Source organism: Sturnus vulgaris, chromosome 1 (assembly GCF_052056855.1).
Source record: "Sturnus vulgaris isolate bStuVul1 chromosome 1, bStuVul1.hap1, whole genome shotgun sequence".
Lineage (NCBI taxonomy): Eukaryota > Metazoa > Chordata > Aves > Passeriformes > Sturnidae > Sturnus > Sturnus vulgaris.
Window position 1 is genome coordinate 1,010,910 of NC_142243.1, and position 19,189 is coordinate 1,030,098.

Sequence of the window (19,189 nt, forward strand, 5' to 3'; positions counted from 1 at the left end):
CCAGCAGTGGTGCTTACACCAGGTTTTGACCACCCTGGTATGGAGGGCACTGTTACATCTGCTCCCTTCCATCCCCATAGCTGCCTGCTTGACTTTATGAGCACAAATATTGGGTTTTTAGTAGGCAGCAGGAGCAAGATCTGTAGGAGATGTTGGTGGTGATGGTCATTTCTGTGATGTGGTTTTTAAATTCGGAGTTATTTATTAATTAAATCTGTTTTGATCTGTCGATGCCATCTGGTTTGTAGCCTTGGTGTAAAGGTTTGATCCCTCTGTAGGAGATGGCTTTGCTGGGCTGGGTGGTTGTGTCTGACAGATTTTAGTAGCAAGGGTCAGCTGGACTCTGCCCATGCCCAGAATTACCTGGGCATCAACTGAGTAGTTTGAGAGCTCAGTAGCACTCCTGGAGTGAGGTAGGTGTGAGCACAAGTGGGCATTTGTACATCCAACTCTCCTCGTGTCCCCTGCAGCCGAGGAGGGAGCTCCATTGAAATGACAGATGACAACACCGCCATCCGTGCCCTGACGCAGTTCCCACTTCCCAAAAACCTCCTGGCCCAAGTGATTCAGATTGCAACCTCTTCCTCCACAGTCAAGGTAAAGTGCTGTCTGACCCCTGCCAGGGAGGAAGCTCGGAGGCTCCAACTGGAATCACTTTGGGTGCTTTCTTTGGGCAGCAGAACTGGGGAGAGGAGGGAAGCTAAAACTAGGCCTAGAGAAATCAGTGTGAACAGCAAAGAGAAGGCTTTGTGGTGAGATCTGAGGGAATGTCTTAATAGAACCATGAGGAATGTTGCTCCTGAGGCCAGTGCAGTGGAGGAGCTGCTATGTGAATGAAGGAGGTATTTTCTAAGGTTTCCTTCCCCCATATATCTTCAATAAGCACAAGTTTGTGTTGCTGGGAGCAATGTGTAATTTCTGTGCTGATAGAATCTTTCCACAGCTCAATTCTTGCCTGTATCCAGTGATCCTCCTTCCTGGGATGTGTCACCCACCTCCCGGAGCTCGTGTGCTCAGCAGAAAGGAGCTGAGCTCCACCCTGAGGCTCTCGGGATGTTCCCCACACCTGTCTGCTCTCACTTTGGCTTAGACAGCACCGTGTGAGCTGGGGGGTGGAGTTCAGTGCAGTAACCTTCTTCTAGTGCTCCCTTTAAAAATATCCAACGAAATCTAAATGCAGCAAAAAAAGCCATGCTGGAAGGTCCAGGGAGGAGTGGCTGAGGTCACTGGGTTGGTTCAGCTGGAGCAGGACAGAGCTCAGCAGGAGGGACATCTCCAATCTCTGCTACCTGTGACAGGAACAGGACCTAGGGGAGGGTCAGGCTGGAAATCAGGGAAAGGCTCTTGCCCAGAGGGTGCTGGGCACTGCCCAGGCTCCCCAGGGAATGGGCACGGCTGCCAGAGCTCAGGGAGCATTTGGACAGCGCTCTCAGGCACAGGGTGGGGCTGTTGGGGTGGCCGTGCAGGGCCAGGGCAGGGGCTGGGTGCTCCCTCCGGGCCCAGGCTGTCCCATGGAGCGTGGTGCTGTCGTTCCCTGCAGGAGTACATGCAGTTCCGCACCGTGGGCACCAAGACCAAGATCTGCAAGCTGACACTGCGCTGGCCCTGCCCCATGACCTTCGCTGCCAAGGGCCGGCGCAAGGTGGAGGCCGAGAACAAGGCAGCAGCTCTGGCCTGTCAGAAGCTGAAGGTGAGTGCCCCTGGCTCCTGCATCCCTGGAGATGAGCCTGTGCCCACTGGCTCCTTCTGCCTCCCTCGATGGGTTTGAGCTGACAGGGCATGCTGGAAACTTCCTCATCTTTGACTTGTGAAATGAGCTAATGCTTAATAAACATAAATTTCCAAACCTTGAGATTCACAGCGTGCCAGAGCCACAGCAAGGGACTCTACAAGAGGGTTTTGCAGTCATGGCTGCTGCTCCTCTGGTGGGTTTCTGTGAGACCTTGCAAGTGTAGTGTCAGGGCAAGTCGTTGGTTCTGGTGGGTCTGGTTCTCCAGAGTTGGAGTGGGCTCATGTCTGGTACTGCTGTGGCAAGAAAAGCAGGAATTGATGGATTTGGGATGGTAAGGAGTTGGCCTATCCAAACATGGGATCCAAGTGCTCTGTGTCCCAGGCCTTGGTGTGAGCAGCCTCAGACTTGGTGATGGTGTTTGCTGTTCCCTGCAGAGCCTTGGCCTGGTGGACAAGAACAACAACCCCCTGAGCCATGCCATGTACAACATGACTTCCCTGCGGGAGCTGGGTGAGAACCAGAGGAAGCCCTGCCACATCAAAGTCCCCGAGGCCACCCTGCGCAAGATTGAGAACTACCTGAACCACGTAAGGCTCAGCCCCCTGAGCATCCCCTTTGCCTGATCCCATTTCACTCCAGGAACTGGACGTGTTTGAAAGCTTCCTGTTCAAAACTTGAGGGAATTCATGGTTTGATTGTTGCCACAAAACCTGATCAGTCTCTGCTGCCCTTGGGGTAAGGGCGACCCTTTCTGGGCAGTGGCCTTTCCTTTTGGAAGACTCTGGGATCCTTAAGGTTGAATCCAGAAGTTGTGATTGATTAAAAGTTCAGCAACTCTTAATCCCGTGAACATCTGGGCCAATGCTTTGATTTGTGTTCTAGACAGTTCCTGACCTGTTGCTCCTTGTAGTTCTTCCTGTGGGATGTGGGACTTCTGTTTTTTCTTTTGCCAAGACAGAATATTTCTGGCTTAGCCAAGAGCTTGTGTTTTGCATAAGTTATGTGTCTGGGTGGTGGTGTAACTTGATAGTTTCCAAAAGTTGTCTTTGAGGGGCTGTTGCATTGGAGAGCTGAAGTTACTGGTCTGTGCCTGTCGGTTCAGGCTGCAGCACTAATACCCCTCCTAAAATAGGGAATGCAGCAAGGAGCACATGGGGGGGCTATCCAAATTAATTCTCACTTTAAATAACCCCAGTTCAGAACGTGACTGAGTTACCTAAGATCTGAGGAGACCTCGGCCGAGCCAGACAGGCTGGGTCTGTTCCAGGCACTTGTTCCTTTCTGTCCTTCTCAGCAGCCCTACTAACCTTGCTGTCCTTGCCAACTTCCTCCCCCTGTCCCAGTACCCCGTGGACATCAGGGAGTCCAGGCCCCGCATTGCTGATGACATGATGAACCTGACCAAGGAATCCGGTGCCATCAGCGATGCCATCACGGGGAAAACCTACATCCCCATGCTGGAAGCAGAGGAAGTGCGCCTTAGCCAGAACCTGCTGGCCCTGTGGAAAAGGAGAGGAGCCTCGTGGCAGGAGAGCCACCCGCTGCCAGTGGACCCTCACAAGGACACCATCCTGTCGGCCATCGAGCAGAACCCCGTGGTGGTGATAGCAGGAGACACGGGCTGCGGGAAGACCACGCGCATCCCGCAGCTGCTGCTGGAACATTACATCCTGGAGGGGCGCGGCGCTCGCTGCAACGTGGTCATCACCCAGCCCCGCCGCATCAGCGCCATCTCGGTGGCCCAGCGCGTGGCCCAGGAGCTGGGGCCCAACATGAGGAAGAACGTGGGCTACCAGGTGCGGCTGGAGAGCAAGCCCCCTGCCCGGGGAGGGGCCCTGCTCTTCTGCACCGTGGGCATCCTGCTCAGGAAGCTGCAGGGCAACCCCAGCCTGGAGGGCGTCAGCCACGTCGTGGTGGACGAGGTGCACGAGCGGGACGTGAACACGGATTTCCTGCTCATCCTGCTCAAAGGCATCCAGAAGCTGAACCCTGACCTGCGCCTGGTGCTCATGAGCGCCACGGGGGACAACCAGCGCTTCTCCCACTACTTTGGGGATTGTCCCGTGGTCAAGGTGCCGGGTTTCATGTACCCGGTGAAGGAATACTACCTGGAGGAGATCCTGGCCAAGCTGGGCCGGCACCGGCACCGGCACTACGAGATCAAGGTGGGTGTGCAACCGGGGGGAGCTGTCCCCCTTGCATGGGGCACTGCCTTCTGGCCTGGCAGCAGGGGGACAGCTGGGGCCTGGGACTGCTCCTGCTTCCCTGTGGTTGACACTTTGCTGAGCTTTAATTCCATGCCCAGTCCTCGTGAGGTGAAGTCAGCTTAGTAGAACCCCAGAGTATTTTGATGAAATTATGCATAAAGATGACCTGGCATTGGGGTCGAGTTGCTTTTGTCTGTCTCTGAAAGAGAAGTTGGATGCTTGAGTAGGCTGAGAGCTCATTGCTGTGTGTACACAGGCACAGAGTAGAATGTTTGCACACCCTGGGCAAGCCTGGCGCACGACTGCGATGGTTGTGGCTTCCAGCACTGTCACCTCAGTGCTCACCGTCCTGCATGACTGAATTCTCTGATTGCTGCTTTCTGCAGCTGGTCCAACCCTCTGGAAAATGCCCTCCAGACGTGTGCTGTGCTCTGGGTGATCCTACACCAGTGGTGGGTCATGGAGTCACACAGTCACAGAGGTTGGCCAGCATCTCCAGACGTGTCCTGGTCCAACCAGCTGATCTGGAGTCTCTCAGCCCAGTTTTCCAGCCTGGAGAGATCCCTCCCTGTGGTTGAGCAAGTGTCTGGAGTATCAGCCACTTCTCCCAGTCCTGGATCATCAGCAGACTCACTTGGGGTTTCCCATGGCCTCCAGGGCATTCTTCCTGTTTCTCTTGTGGCAGGGATTTTATCTGAGCTTTAATGGTCTGTTCCAAACACCTGAGAGCTACAGAAGCTGCTGCTTGGAGCCTGATGGATTTGAACTCTCAGGTGCCTGTGGCAGTTTTGTCCACAGAAATCTCATGGGAATTCTGTTCCTTGTGAGGTGCTGTTCAGCAGAGGTGCACAGATGTGGACAATGGGAAGGGATTTGCATTCTCTCTGCACAGCAGGGAAGCTGGCAGCAGTTGTGACCAGAGCAGGTTCCAGATGGAGCCCAGAGCAGGCTCCTGGCTCCAGTCCTGGGCAGGCTGTCCAAGTGCTGTGTGCAGAAGGTGCTTTGGAGTGCCCTGTGCTGTGCTGGCAGCCCCTGACCTGCCTGTCCTGTTCCACCCAGCAATCCGACGATGAGTGCGTCCTTGACCTTGACCTGATCACCGACCTCGTGCTGCAGATCGACGCCCACGGGGAGCCAGGTGGGTCCTGCCTCGCCCTGAGCTCTTCCTTCTGCTGGGGGGAGAGAAAGGGACCCCTCCAGAGCCCTGGTAGAGACCCCACGGTGCTGAGACACTCGTGCAAGGGCTTCTTGAATTCTGCTCATCCAAGTGGTCTCCAGCCATGTGGCACGAGCAAATTCTGAGTCTTTAGCTAAGGCAGGGTTGGACTCCTCAGTGTCCTGGGCAGCTGTTCCAGGACTTGTCTGTGCTCCAGCACTGGCAGCCTTGTGCTGCACAGTTACCTTTTGTACTGGAGCCCCATCCCTTGCCTGGAAGGTGAAGTGTTTGGGAAGAAGGCAGGTGACTTCCAGGTCATTTAAGAGTTTCAAAGCTCGTGGGTGTTCACTGTCCCAGTCCAGGTAGCCTGGTTGCTTTCTGCCCTGCAAACGTGTGTCTGCAGCTGGGGAAAAGCACTTGCATTTCGAGGCTGTGTGTTCTGAACTCCTGGTGTGTTCCAGGTGGGATCCTGTGCTTCCTCCCTGGCTGGCAGGAGATCAAAGGGGTGCAGCAGCGGCTGCTGGAGATGCTGGGCTCACAGAACAGCCGCTACCTCGTCTTGCCAGGTGAGAGGGCAGGGCCAGCCCCTTTTTCCAGCATTCTGGAGAATCTGGGACAATTGGCTTGATGTGCCCCTTCAGCTTTGCTCTGGTACAGAGCTGGTGAGCTTTGATGTCCCAGCTGTGTAATGGTGTGTGGTAAGTGTGAGTAACTCCTCTTAGCAGAGGCTGAGTAACTCCTGTGTGTGATCAAAGAGTGGCTTCCCATTTGCCTCCAGCACTTTGGAATTAGGCAAGGGAAGGCAGCTCAGTTTTGCACTGAAGAGATCTCAGGACCTGTTCCGTGGGATGCAGGTGGACTCTGGAGCTCAGCTTTGATCAGTGAATTTAACATTTCTTGCCCCAGGAGGAAATTCACAACAAAAGCCAGTTTTTGCTCTGCAAAGCTCTTAAGGGTTTTGGCATTTTTTTGTTTGTTTTTTAGCAGCTCTGTCTATTCGGTGTCAAACCAGGCCAGGCAGGGGCAGAGCTGTGAGCAGCTGGGCTGTTAATAAGTGCAGGTGTGGTTTGGTGGAAAATGCCTGCTCTCCTCTGCCAGGAATTCCTGTGTGGTGCTGAGCTGTGGCAGGGCAAAGCTGGGATACAGGACAGCCACTGAGAGCCACTCGTGACAGAGTGGGCCCTGTGGCAGTGACAATTCCCATTCCCCTGTCCCAAGGGACTGTTGAGGAGGGGCAGCTGCAGAGCTGGACTGTGGGAGGGAGTGCCATTTCTGCCAGGGATACTCCTGGGTGCCACCAGGCTCTGGGACAGCAGGTGAGCAGAGCTCCTGCTGTTGCTGAGCCACAGGTTGAAGCAACTGAATTGAGGCCTTCCCAAATGACTTGTGGAATATTTTTGCTGGGGTCTGGCTGGCAGGAAGCTGCTGGCTGTGGCCACTGGTGTCCCCATTTCTGCCCCCTGTTTCCAGAACCAGGAGGTGACAGTACAGGGAGAAGCTCAGCTGGGCAGGTCTGATTCTGGTTTGATTTTTTTCGCAGTGCACTCCAACATCCCCATGATGGACCAGCAGAACATCTTCCAGAGGCCTCCACCAGGTGTCAGGAAGATCGTGCTGGCCACCAACATTGCAGAGACCTCCATCACCATCAACGACATCGTGCACGTGGTGGACAGTGGCACGCACAAGGAGGAGCGCTACGACCTCAAGACCAAGGTACTGCTGCCCTACTGTCCCTGACTCATTTGGGACACTCCAAATGGAGCAGGGGCTGTGCTCACAGAACATTGGAGGTGCTGTTAATGGCATGATGGAGCTGCTTCCCATTCGGCCCCTGGGGTACAGGCCTTGAGTTGTTTGGGGAGTGTTTGACTCAGGCTCCCCATCAAATTCTGAGTTTTTTCAAACAACTGTATGGCAAATCCTTCTCCCTTCCCAGCTCCGTTTCACCATAGAACACTGGTAGGTTTTCTGTTTGCTTTCAGCCTTTTTCTATGATTTCATCAAAAACCTCTTGCTGGCCCTCTCAAGGCAGCCCTGACCTGTTAGATCCTGCTCTTGTTTCCAGCTCTCCTGGCCCAATCCCTGTTCCTCAGCTTTCTGAGAGGGATCTACTGCCCACAGGCAGTGCTGGGCCCTGAGCCTAGGAAGGCTCTTGTTTGTACACCTTTGCAACAAAGTGAGGGCAACTGTGCTGCTGCTGCTGCTGGGAGAAGGAATCCTGGCAGCATCCCTCTGCCCCTGTTCCAGAGCATCATCTCCCAGGGCTACGTGGCCATTCACACCTTGGAGCACTTCTGATCTAAACCCAACTGTTTGGTATTTGCCCGGTTTTATCCCAGTTCAGACCCCGAGGCAGGGCTGGGATGGGAGCCCTGGGATGGGGCCTGGCACAGGTGTCCAGCAGGTGGCATCTGGGTCCCATCCACGCAGCCCTGGAGATGCTGCTGGACAGAGCCAGCAGAGTGGGAAAGGCTTCCCTGGCCCTTTGGGACCATTCCTCAGTAGGGAGAGTCTGAGTTCTCTTGGCTGGGTGGAAAGATGGCAAAGGGAGGGACTTTGGATACGGGCCCGGAATGACAGGATGAGAGGGAATGGCTTCCCACTGCCAGAGGGCAGGGATGGATGGGATATTGGGAAGGAATTCTTGGCTGTGAGGGTGGGGAGGGGCTGGAATGGATTTTCCAGAGAAGCTGTGGCTGTCCCTGGATCCTTGGAAGTGTTCAAGGCCAGGCTGGACAGGGCTTGGAGCAGCCTGGGACAGTGGGAGGTGTCCCTGCTGTGGAACGAGATGGGCTTTAAGGTCTCTTCCAGCCCGAACCAGTCTGGGATTCCGTGGTTTGGACAGGATCCCAGTCTGGGATGCCACAGTTTGGACAGCCCAGAGCTGTGGGAGCTCTCACCCTGCTGTGTCGTGCAGGTGTCGTGCCTGGAGACCGTGTGGGTGTCCAAGTCGAACGTGGTGCAGCGGCGCGGGCGCGCCGGGCGCTGCCAGTCGGGCTTTGCCTATCACCTGTTCCCGCGCAGCCGCCTGGACAAGATGCCCACGTACCAGGTACCCGAGATCCTGCGCACGCCCCTGGAGAACCTGGTGGTGCAGGCCAAGATCCACATGCCAGAGAAAACGGTGAGCACGGCACTGAGCAGGGTTCCTCGGCCCCAGGGATGAGCAGGAAGAATCCATTGATTGCCTGGGTTCTTGCTTTGCTAAACATGATGCTGTCCAGGGAAGTTCAGAGCGGGAAATGTGGAGATCCCTGAGATTGCAGAGTGTGTCTGGAAGCTTGAAGGGATGGAGAGGGCTGAGCTCGTATCCCTGGAGGCAAACAGGGAGGGAATTGTGCTGCAGGCTGGGTTCCCGAGGGCTCTCACACCTGCATGGCAAACAGGCTCACTTTCTCCCTTTCCTCTTCTCCTGCTGTGCTGCAGGCAGTTGAATTTCTCTCCAAGGCTCTGGACAGCCCAGACATCAAAGCTGTGGATGAAGCCGTGATCTTGCTGCAGGAGATTGGTGAGTTACTTCTGTGTCCTGGAAACACGTTTGCTGCCTCTGCATGGGAAGTGGGACTTGGCACAGGCTGCTGTGGGGCAGACTGGGCAGGATTGTCCCTGGATGGAGATAGCAGCTGACAGTGATTTTCCCAAACCACTTGCCCTGTGCTGTTTTATTTCCCACACGGCTTTGCTTAAAAATTTGGGATGATTTTCCAAGGTTAAAAAGATAAAGGGGAGGCAACAGAAAGAAGGGAAGTGGTGATCTGGAGTTCAGGGCTGGGCCTTGTTGATGGTCCTGTGGCTGTCACAGCAGTTTCTTTGTCCTAAGCTCAGTTAGACCTGGAGGGTTCTGGGGCTTATTGCAGGCCCCTGTCCATGTGCCTCTTCTGGAGGTCACCCCAAACCTTCCCAGCCCTGGCAGTTCCCAAATCCCCTGTTCTGGCTGCTGTGCTGGAAGCTGATGGATGTGCCACGTGGGTGGCTCTCCTGCAGGGGTGCTGGACCAGCGGGAAGCCCTGACCACCCTGGGCAAACGGCTGGCCCAGATCTCCACGGACCCTCGGCTGGCCAAGGCCATCGTGCTGGCCTCCATCTACCGCTGCCTGCACCCGCTGCTGGTGATCGTGTCGTGCCTGACGCGGGACCCCTTCAGCAGCAGCCTGCAGAACCGTGCCGAGGTGGACAAGGTGAGCAGCGGGGCTGGGGCACGGCTGGGCAGCAGGGCTGGGGGCTGCCCTTGGCTCAGCTGTGTCCCTGTGCCAGGCCAAGGCCGTGCTGAGCCGGGAGAGCGGCAGTGACCACCTGGCCTTCGTGCGGGCCGTGGCGGGCTGGGAGGAGGTGCTGCGGCGCAGGGACAGCCGGGCCAGGGACAACTACCTGCAGGACTACTACCTGTATGGGCCCAGCCTGCGCTTCATCAACGGTGAGTTCCGAGCCATCCTGGCCCTCCCTGGCCCCGGGCAGTGCCGCACACCGAGGGACACGGGCACAAATGGGCAGGGCTGGGCTGGGCCTTCCACCGCGGGACTGCTTTGGTCCAGGACAGGTCTCCTGTCCCAGCCCACCCTGCCGAGGTGACTCATTCCATGGGGGAAGGAGAGGGTGAATCTCATCGCTGGGGCTGTCTCCTCCCTCCAGGCCTTGTCAAGCAGTTCTCTGAGAACCTCTACGAAGCCTTCCTGGTGTCGTCCCCATCCGACTGTACCATGCCCTCGTCCGTGTGTAACCAGTACAGCGAGGAGGAGGAACTGGTCAAGGGCGTCCTCATGGCTGGGCTCTACCCCAACCTCATCCAGGTACTGGCACTGCCATTGCTCTCCGGGGATGGCTGTCACAGCAGGCGGCACTGGGAAGTGCTGAGGTGCCAGAGAAGCTTCTGCTCTCTTGGGAGTGAGTGTCCAAGCCAGGCGTCCTGCCCTGGGCTTCAGTGCTGTCCCTGATCCTCACTCATGAGGAGTGGCCACCCCAGCTTGTGTGGGTCCATGCTTAGGTTCTCATCATTTGGTTTGGGAGCCATTGAAGTGGCATTTTTCTTCTCTCTGCTGCCTGAGGTGGCATCTTCCTCCTCCTGTTGTCTGTGGTGGCACTGGGTGACTGCCAGGTGTGGTCACCCCTGGAGCGCTCCACTAAGTCTTGGCGCTCCTGGGAGTGGAGGGACATCATCCCCTGCCCTTGTCAGAGGGGTGGCTGTGGCTGTCAGGCTGCTGCTGGTGCAGGTGTGTGACAGTCCCCTCCCCTGGCAGGTGAGACAAGGCAAGGTGACGCGCCAGGGCAAGTTCAAGCCCAACAGTTACGCGTACCGGACCAAGGCCGGCACCGTGCTGCTGCACAAGTCCACCATCAACAGGTGGGTGATGGGGAGGGCGTCCCCCAGGGCACTGCCTGTGCCTGGGCTGGGCTGACAGGGCTGCTCCTGCAGGGAGGCCTCCAAGCTCTACAGCCGCTGGCTCACCTACTTCATGGCCGTCAAGTCCAACGGCGGCGTCTTCGTGCGTGACTCGTCGCAGGTGCACCCGCTGGCCGTGCTGCTCATGACTGACACCGACATCCACGTGCGAGGTGAGTGCTCCAGCTGCTCCCTGCCACACTCCTGCTTCCCAGGGCTCTGGGCTGGGCACGCCTTGCTGTGCTGGGGCCGTGGTTTGTGAGCTGTTCCCTCTGCAGGGAGACAAAGCCAGCCCTGCAGGCTGAGCCTTAGGGCTGTGCCTGACCATCTTGAGGGAAGGAGCTGAGCTGGCAGCATCCCACTTATCCCTGGGGCTGTGTCCCTTCAGCCTGCGGGGTTTGGCAGTGCTGCAGTCGCTCTCTGGCCTGTGAACTCAGTAGGGCGATGCCATCACTCACCTCCTGTGGGGAACTGGGGGGGATCCCAGTGCGTGCTCAGAGCTGCCTGTGGGCCCAGTTGAGTCCCGAGTGTGGGGGAGGCAGCCCCAGAGCCACCATTCCCTGCTCACACGCTGTCCCTCTCCCCAAGATGACGGCTGGCGAGCGACAGTGTCCCTGACGGACAGCGACCTGCTGGTGCTGGAGGGGGACTCGTACACCATCCGCCTGCTGCGCGACTTCCGCGTGTCTCTGTCCAAGATGGTGGAGACGTGCCTGTGCTACGAGATGGCCGCGATCCCCGGGGACCTGCACCACCAGCACAGCCAACTGCTCGACATCCTGGTGGATCTGCTCAAGGGCCCTCCCGGCAGCTTCGGCTCGTAGGCGGAGCTGCAGCCTCGTGTGGGGACTTGTAATTTGTATAAAGATGTTCACAAATGTTTATTTAAATAAAGTTCTATTTATCCCTTGTGAAGTCATCTCTCTCCATCCTAGAAGATTAATGTTGTCTGAATCTCCTGCTGTCGGCTCCGTGCATGGTCACCGCGTGGGAAGAGCAGCGCAGTCCCGCCGGGAATGGACTGGGAGTGCCGCCGGACCCCGAGGACACCCACCCGCCTCCTCCGCCCGTGCCAGCGCCACTCCCCTCCCGGGAACAAGGACACGGCTGCTGCTGCGGGCCCTCCTCCGCCCCCTCCCCACGGGGCTGCTCCGGGGCCAGAGCTGCTCCGGGCTCAAGAGGAGGACGGATGTCCCACTGTGCCAGGATCGTGGATCCAGCAGCTCTGGCAGGGAGGGATCGCTGATGGTTGTGTCTCCGCTCTCCACGTGGAGAAAGCCCCGAAAGCAGCGATGGAGAGGAATTCCCCGTGGGATCCGAGGGGCTCTGCCGGCCCCAGCACAGTCGTGGCGTCTGAGTGTGAGATGTGACTCGTCCTTCCCAACCTGCCTGTACTTCTCGTCCTCTTGCGTTGTTCCTGATTTTTTAAAAAAATTCCTGTTCTCCCCACGTGGAGGAGGCCGGATCCCTGTCCCTTGTGCAACACAGGACGTGATTGTAGCTGCCAGGCTGCCTGTGAGCGCCGCTCCTGCGGGAAGCCAGGAGCAGAGGCACAAAACCCTTTGTTTTCTATGAACAGGGACCATATTTCTGTGGAAGGAGGATTGTGACAGGCACAGCACTCACTGAGGAATCTGGAGTTTAATCCCAGCTTTGCCTTGGATTCTCTGTCCGAAGAAGACAGTGACCTACCTCACAGGGCTGTTGTGAGGGTCGGGGTTTGTAACGGGAGCCCTGGGGCCCAGGGCTGTGCCCCCCGGGGCCTGGGCTCCTTTCTTTTTATTCCCATTTCTTACGCTTTGTACCTGCAGCCGGGAATGGGAGCGAGGCCGTTTCCATGGCCCCCCGGGGCCACCCTTTGGTTCTCCCAGTTCTACCATTTAAGTTCCTGCTCATGGGCTTTAAGGAGCCGTGGCTGTGCCAGCACAAGGCCCGGGGGGGCCCTTCCGAGGCTCCGCTGCCCTGGGGCCCATGGAGTCCTGCAGCCTGGGGTCACTCCAAACTGCTCATCTTCATTTCACTTGCTTGAGGTTGTCACTATTATTTGACCAGTGTTTGTTTCTTTTGGCCTGTATAATGGGCAGTATGGTTTTCCCTTCCAGCAGGTTTAAAAAAAAAAAAGAAAAAAAAGGCAAAAAAAAAAAGACTAAGCTATTGTCTAAATGGTTCCGAACTAGTGTGATATTGGGATACTTCCGTGGCTGTTATGTGATACTGGATCTTTTTACAACATAGATTAAAGACAATAAAAAGGGATAGAGTAGGAACTGTCTCTGTCCTCTTAATTCTTTTTTATTTTTTTTTCCTGCAAAGTTTGGAATTTTGTACCTTTCCCTGGGTAGGGAAGAGCAGCAACAGCTGTTTCTGTGCTGGGAGAGGAGCAGAGCTGCCCTGGGGCTGTGGAGGGGCTGCAGGGCCATGCATGTCCCCCGAGGGGACAGTGCCACGGGGGGCTGGCACTGAGTGGGGGCTGCTGGTGCTCAGGAAATCAGCCCAGTGTGTCCCAGTGTCCAGAGAAATCAGCCCAGTGTGTCCCAGTGTCCAGAGAAATCAGCCCAGTGTGTCCCAGTGTCCAGAAAAAGCAGTCCAAGCGTGTCCCAGAGGTGCCCATGTGTGAGGAACCCAGCGTGTGCCAGCGCTGCCGTGCCCCTGTCTGGGGGAACTGAGGGTCTCTGGAGCTGGGAGAGGGCAGAGGAGCAGCTGCTCCAGGCACAGGGACCTGGAACTTGGCTCCCAGTCCTGTTTGGGGTCTCAGGTCAGGTCCAAGCCAGGGTGGGAAACCATTCCTTTATGTGTGTGAGTGGCTGGGGGCAGCTCCTGGGAGGTGTTGATACCCTCTGGCTGTGCCAGCTGTTCCAGCTGTGCCAGTTGTTCCAGCTGTGCCATGGGCATCGAGGCTCCCACAGGGGCCCGTATCAGCCCAAAGCCCCCTCCCCTTTGAGCCCAGGCTTGAGGAGCAAAGCCAGGAACGGGAATTCTCTTGTGGCTAAAATAAGAGACCCCCAAATTCCTTCAGTCCCTGCCTTAGCTCTGCCAGCCCCACATCAGGGCTGTGCCACCGCCCCTGCCCGGCCCCTCCCGCCCCACAGAGCCACAGCAGCCTGAGGAGGAACATCTAGAAGCTTTATTTCAACCCTTTACAATAGTAAGAATCACAACATCAAGTCAGGAAATGTTGCTAAGGAGACGACGCTCGTACAGCCCCCGGGGAGGGGAGACACAAAGGCAGAAGCAACCGATGGGTTCCCCCCAGAGCTGCTGTGTCACACCAAGCCCTGAGCTCCCCTCCCACCCTGGCCTCCCCCAGCACGGCGCAGGGACAGCGCAGTCTCCCCCTCCTCGGGCACCCTGCAGAATAATCCTATGACACAAAATAATAAGAACACGTCACATTGAGAGAACACGTCACGCTGCTCACGCCTCACTACGGCCCGGTGAGGTAAAATTGAATCCCCCCCAGCTTGGCAGATGGGGAAACTGAGGCAGAGAGGTTGAGTGGCTTCCCCAGAGCACGGAGGGAGCCGAGAGCCGGGATCACCCTCCGGGCCCGGCACCCCCAGCCCTCCCCGGCCACTCCGCCCGCTCCTGCCTCGCTACGGGACAGGGCACAGCGGGGCCGGGGACCCTGGCGTGGGATCCCGGCCGGCAGGAGGGGAGCGCTGCCCGGGCTGGAGCTCGGGAGGAGGGAGAGCCAGAGCCCCTCAGAGCCCTTTCCATGCTGCTGCTGCTGCTGCAGCTGCACCCGCAGCCTCTCCCATCCCACCCGCCGGCTCCAGGGCCACCAGGCCCGGGGGGACACTGCTCCTGAGCCTGGAGGCCACTGGGCCCCAGCCATGGCCACCAGGCCCGGGGGGACACTTCTCCTGAGCCTGGAGGCCACTGGGCCCCAGCCATGGCCACCAGGCCCTGGGGGGACACTGGGCCCCAGCCATGGCCACCAGGCCACAGCAAGGACTCAGCCCTGCCCTCAGAGGAGCCCCTGTCACCTCCAGGACGCCAGCGACACCAAGCTCCAAGAAAACAAGAAATTCTGCCTAAACACAAACACGTGAAGGGTCCCGGGGCCCCTCTCACACCGACACTACGCGGGGACAACGCGAGGGGCGGCGTAGAAAACTACATTCAATGAGAGCCGGGAGCCGAGCAGGAGCCACGCTGGGGCGGCCTCGAGCCCACGGACTCGGTTCCTCGTTCTTGTTTAACAGAAGAAAAAGCCCAAGGGAGCTGTAAATGCCACTGAAATGCCGGGAGGCCTGGAGGCAGCTCACAGCCAGCCCTGCCCCAGCACCCCTGGGCAGCTCAACCCCTCCAAAGCTTGGCTGAGCATCCTGTCCGGATGAGCCCGGCTTTGCTGAGCCTTGGCTGAGCATCCTGTCCGGATAAGCCTGGCTTTGCTGAGCCTTGGCTGAGCATCCTGCCTGGATAAGCCTGGCTTTGCTGAGCCACCAGCGCCTGCCTGGCCTCGCTCAGCCCCTGCCCAGCCCAGAGTCCCCCAAAGCCAGGAGCCAGCTCAGGACAGGAATGTGTACATTCAACTTGCACCTCATTCCCAGCACAATTCCAATTTCCCCCCGGATCTGCTGCCTCCAGCCCTCGATGGAGCCACCTGCACCCCAGCAGCGTTGAAGGTCTCAGCACTACCCAGCTCATCCCACCTCTCCAGACAGGAAACCAAAGCCATTCCCACCACACACGGCTCCTTCCCAGCCTAGCAGTATGTACAGCCGCTTCCTCAAAATAAAATTAAAAAAGAAATCCGTATTAAAACTGAAGCTGTCCTAGAAACACCACGGCAAACTATAGTGTATCTGGATTTAGTTCATCGGCTAAACACAGGCACAACAAGTGTTAGAGAAGTGGCACAGAAGCACAGGCCGGGGGCTCAGCTGGGCTGGGGTTAGGCAGGGACAGCCTGGGCACAGCACGCAGCCACCACTGCCTGGCTGCCAAAGCTCGGGAATTCGGGAAATCAGAAAATCAGGAACTGGAGAAAAGCAATGCAGGGAGAAGGTGACGCCACTGTCCCTTTGCAGCGGGGCACGGATCGTTTGCTTTTTGCAATCTCAGAAGATAAAGTGCAATGTTGCCACTTCCTTCCTCCTGCAGGCCCTGAACTGGGACCTGGCTGCTTCCCTCACCTGGGGCCTCACCTGGGCACCCTGGGAATCTCATCCCGGGGATTCCAGGGAATCTCATCCCGGGGCATCCCAGGCCACCACAGCCCTGGGGTGCCCCAGGAGGAGCAGCAAGAGGAACGCGACATCTCAGCCTCCACCTCCTCTTTGGTTGCCCACCACCATCTCTGGCTGCTGCCCATCGGCACAAACTCTGCTCCCAGGGCCCCTGCCTGGCCTGTGAGCCTGGAGCTCGGCCCCAGCCCGTGCCAGGGCCACCCTGGCTGCTCACAGGCTGGGAACCAAGCTCCAGGCTCACCGTCCTGCGAGGGGCTCACCCTGCTCCTCACCTCTCCTTCAAATCTCCCCTCAAAATTCAAGTGTTGGAAAAGAATCAACCAAACCAAAGGCAAGGCTGCCAAGCTGAAGCCGGTGTGTGGAATTTAGCAGTGAAGAAAGAAGGAAGCGTCACGGAGGGCAGTGATATATACCGGGATGCGGGGAACGAGCGGGGGCTCCTCCCTCCGAGCCGGGGACACTCAGGGACACACACGGAGGGCAGGGAGCGACGGCACGGCCGCCCCCCGGCTGGGATCAGGGATGGGGAGAGGTGGGGAGGAGGAGGAGGAGGAGGAAGACGAGGAGGAGAAAGAGGAAGGGAAGCATCGGGAGCTCTGGGTATATATAACCGCCCCTTTCAGGTGCAAATCTGCATCGCTCGTTTAAATTTGTATTCAGATGAAAAAGCACTTATGAAACTACCAGACGACTTTGATGCAAACTAGTACATTTTAATGCCATTTTATTAGAAACCATGCAAACTTTAATATAAAAAATACAAGTGCAATAAGAATCTTTGTGTGTAAATACAGATTCCGGGTTATCGTGTCGTTGTTGGCTTCCCAAAGAAATACTCCCACAAGCACGAGAAGCTGCAGGCTTCCCTCTGTCCCCTCCTGGAGCAGCCCCCCTTAGCACACGCCTGGTTCAGTTCTCTTTGATCCCAGTGTTTTGTTATTCTGCTTGCCTTTTTTTTTTTTTTTGCTTTAAATTAGTTTTACCACCCGAGAACACTTTCGTTTTGTTTTTAATTTATTTACATTTCGTTTCCTTAGTGTCAGTTGAAACGAGGAGCTCCAAGAGTGGTTAAAATCTCTTTCCTAGTCAGAGCTGCACCTCCCTGGCACCACCCCTGCCCTGCTGCCCCGCCGAGGGCTCCGGGCTCAGCCCGGGATGAGCTCTGCCCTTCCCTGCTCCTGCTGCCTCCCTGCTCATCCCGGCGCTCGCTCGGCTCCCCCATCCATCCCCCCCAAAACCACGAACCCCCCACACGCTCCCCACACCCCCACGGACCTGCTGCAGCCTCGGCACTCCTGGCCTTGAGCCCTCCTGCCCCGGCCACCTCTGCTCCCTCCAGCCCTGCAAAAACGGGAGAAAACCCCGGGCTGGGGAATAAATAAACCACCTGTGCAGAAGGCGCCCCGGGGAGGGCTCATGAGCATCAATTAACGCACCTCGAGCATCAATTAACACATCTCGAGCATCAATTAACGCATCTGAGGTCAACACAGGCTCCACCTGAGCTCTCACAGCAAGTTCGCCCTTTACACATTCCTGTGCCTTTCGTTCCAGACATGGCTTAATCCCATGAACTCGCTCCATCGTTTTAAAATATTTAAAAAAACCCCAAAACAAAACAAAAAAAAAAAAAACAAAACCAAAAAAAAAACCCCAAACCCAAACAACAACAAGGAAGTTACAACGGCTGGATATGTCAGTAAGAAGCCAGCACGGCAGCAGCGGTTAAATGTCCCTACTCTCCTACGGGTCGGAAAAGAAGGAAAGAGAAAAGGAAACTTAGCACGGGCTCGAACACGATAAATCATCAACACTTCGTCACAAAGAATAAAAGGTTCAAGTCAACAGTTAAAACAGCCTAACGAGTGTGGAGGGGATTTATCAGCATCCCAAAGGCGGCAGAAACTGAAGCGGCGAGGAGGGAAGGGGTTAAAAAAAGAGACAGAAAGAAAGATCACAGCTTATCCCTGTTAACTCGGCCTGGCCTCAGCCCCACCCCAACCCCGACCCCGACCCCGACCCCGACCCCAAGGCGAAGCCGCAGCCGCAGGGTCTGCCCTGCCCCCGCCAGGACACCAACACCGAGAGTGGCCCCGGGCCAGCGGGACGGGCTCGGGGAGCCAGGGCAGCCCTGCCCGGCACCGAGGGAGCCCCGGCCCGCCCAGCGCCGTCCCCTTCCTTCCCACCGAAAGCCAGAGCCGGGTTAAGAGAGCCAAGCTGGGGTCCCCGGGGGCGCGGGGTCACAAGCCTTGCTGGGAGGGCGCCGGCGGTGACGGGAGGTGACCGAGCCCAGGCTGTCGCTGGCCGAGGTGCTACGCCGGGGGCAGGTGCTGCTGGAAAGGGTGGGGGGGTTGGAGACGACGATTTGCGCTCCGTGGTCTGTTCCAGCCTTGGCCTTCGCACGGAACGTCAGCTTGTGAGACTCAATCTGCAGCGACACAAGGGCAGGGGACAAGGGGACACGGGGACAGGAGGGGACAAGGGACGGGAGGGGAATGGAAGACGATACCATAATGTCATCATTAGATGCCTGGAAGATAAAAGGCAATTTTCCGAATTAAAAGCAAGGCACCACAAGCCCGCAGACGTCGCCGGCAGCGGTCGGGGCTGCGCTGGCAGCGACGCCGCCGTGCCCGGGGCTGCCGGGCTCCCTCCCCCCGGCCCCGGGCGGGTTCCCCCGCTACTCACTCGTTTCTTGGATGTGAGTGCCGAGGCTCTGCATGTCCCTGGGCTCGGGCAGCGCCGGCCCCACGCCGTTCTCCCGCAGCTCTCCCGGCCCCGCTCCGTTCAGCGGCGGCTCCGCGCCCCCCTCCTGCAACGACAGCAACGGGGACACGGCTCAGGGGACACGGCATGGCTCCTGGACAGAGAATCCTGCGGGCTCTGACACAGCCCGCGGCTCTGGAGCCCAGAATCACGGCTGGAACAGCTGGCACAGCGGACAGCGAATGGCAAGGACAAACCCCAGAGTTATGGGGCTGAGGGCTGGCGTGGGGACACTGGGTCATCACCTGGGGACACCCAGAGCAGCTGTGGCTGCCCCTGGATCCCTGGCAGTGTCCAAGGCCAGGTTGGATGGGGTTTGGAGCAGCCTGGGACAGTGGGAGGTGTCCCTGCCATGGCAGGGATGTCACTGGATGAACCTTGAGGTCCCTTGAGCACAATTCCCAGCTCCCTGGGGTTGTGCCAGGCCCACACACCCCTCAGGGAGGGAACGTCCCCTCCCTGAGCACAGATGTCCCATTGCTGCAGGCAGAGCTGGACGTGCAGAGCCCAGGCTGGGGACACTGTGTGTTCCCGTGGGAGCAGGGATGAATCAGCCACGAGAGCTGTGCTCTGCTCCCATCCCCACACGGACAGCGCTGAAGGACTGGGCTGCACGGATCCCTTCCAGCTCAGGGTGTTCCATGATTCTGGAAATGCTCCCAAGGCTGCCAGGAGCTCTCCCCAGCTTTCCCTGGGGGTGAAGGCTGCAGCCAGCCCCTCAGCCTGGAGTGATCCCTGCCCTCAGGCTCCAGGAGG

The 19,189-nt window shown here is 57.7% G+C and overlaps 2 protein-coding genes across 9 annotated transcripts in view; one reads left to right on the plus strand and one right to left on the minus strand.

Annotated features, from left to right (window-relative positions):
• Window positions 1–12,742, plus strand: part of DHX30 (DExH-box helicase 30) — a 30,915-nt gene extending 18,173 nt beyond the window's left edge. For all 3 annotated transcript variants that reach the window (XM_014890424.2, XM_014890425.2, XM_014890423.2), the window contains 15 exons: window positions 471–597; window positions 1,541–1,690; window positions 2,167–2,319; window positions 3,076–3,897; window positions 4,999–5,077; window positions 5,557–5,661; window positions 6,636–6,811; window positions 8,016–8,222; window positions 8,525–8,606; window positions 9,083–9,276; window positions 9,353–9,512; window positions 9,728–9,885; window positions 10,333–10,436; window positions 10,509–10,648; window positions 11,064–12,742. In XM_014890424.2, coding sequence (XP_014745910.1) covers window positions 471–597; window positions 1,541–1,690; window positions 2,167–2,319; window positions 3,076–3,897; window positions 4,999–5,077; window positions 5,557–5,661; window positions 6,636–6,811; window positions 8,016–8,222; window positions 8,525–8,606; window positions 9,083–9,276; window positions 9,353–9,512; window positions 9,728–9,885; window positions 10,333–10,436; window positions 10,509–10,648; window positions 11,064–11,299 — 2,893 coding nt within the window. In that variant the 3' untranslated portion in view covers window positions 11,300–12,742. The remainder of the gene's footprint in view (window positions 1–470; window positions 598–1,540; window positions 1,691–2,166; window positions 2,320–3,075; window positions 3,898–4,998; window positions 5,078–5,556; window positions 5,662–6,635; window positions 6,812–8,015; window positions 8,223–8,524; window positions 8,607–9,082; window positions 9,277–9,352; window positions 9,513–9,727; window positions 9,886–10,332; window positions 10,437–10,508; window positions 10,649–11,063) is intronic.
• An 842-nt stretch (window positions 12,743–13,584) lies between these two features.
• MAP4 (microtubule associated protein 4) overlaps window positions 13,585–19,189 on the minus strand; it is a 133,655-nt gene continuing 128,050 nt past the window's right edge. For 5 of the 6 annotated variants that reach the window (XM_088173325.1, XM_088173249.1, XM_088173377.1 and 2 more), the window contains 2 exons: window positions 18,356–18,479; window positions 13,585–18,095 (listed from right to left, as the gene is read on the minus strand). In XM_088173325.1, the coding sequence (XP_088029451.1) occupies window positions 18,091–18,095; window positions 18,356–18,479 (129 nt within the window). In that variant the 3' untranslated portion in view covers window positions 13,585–18,090. The remainder of the gene's footprint in view (window positions 18,096–18,355; window positions 18,480–19,189) is intronic. The other variant, XR_015806768.1, reaches the window with a different exon arrangement.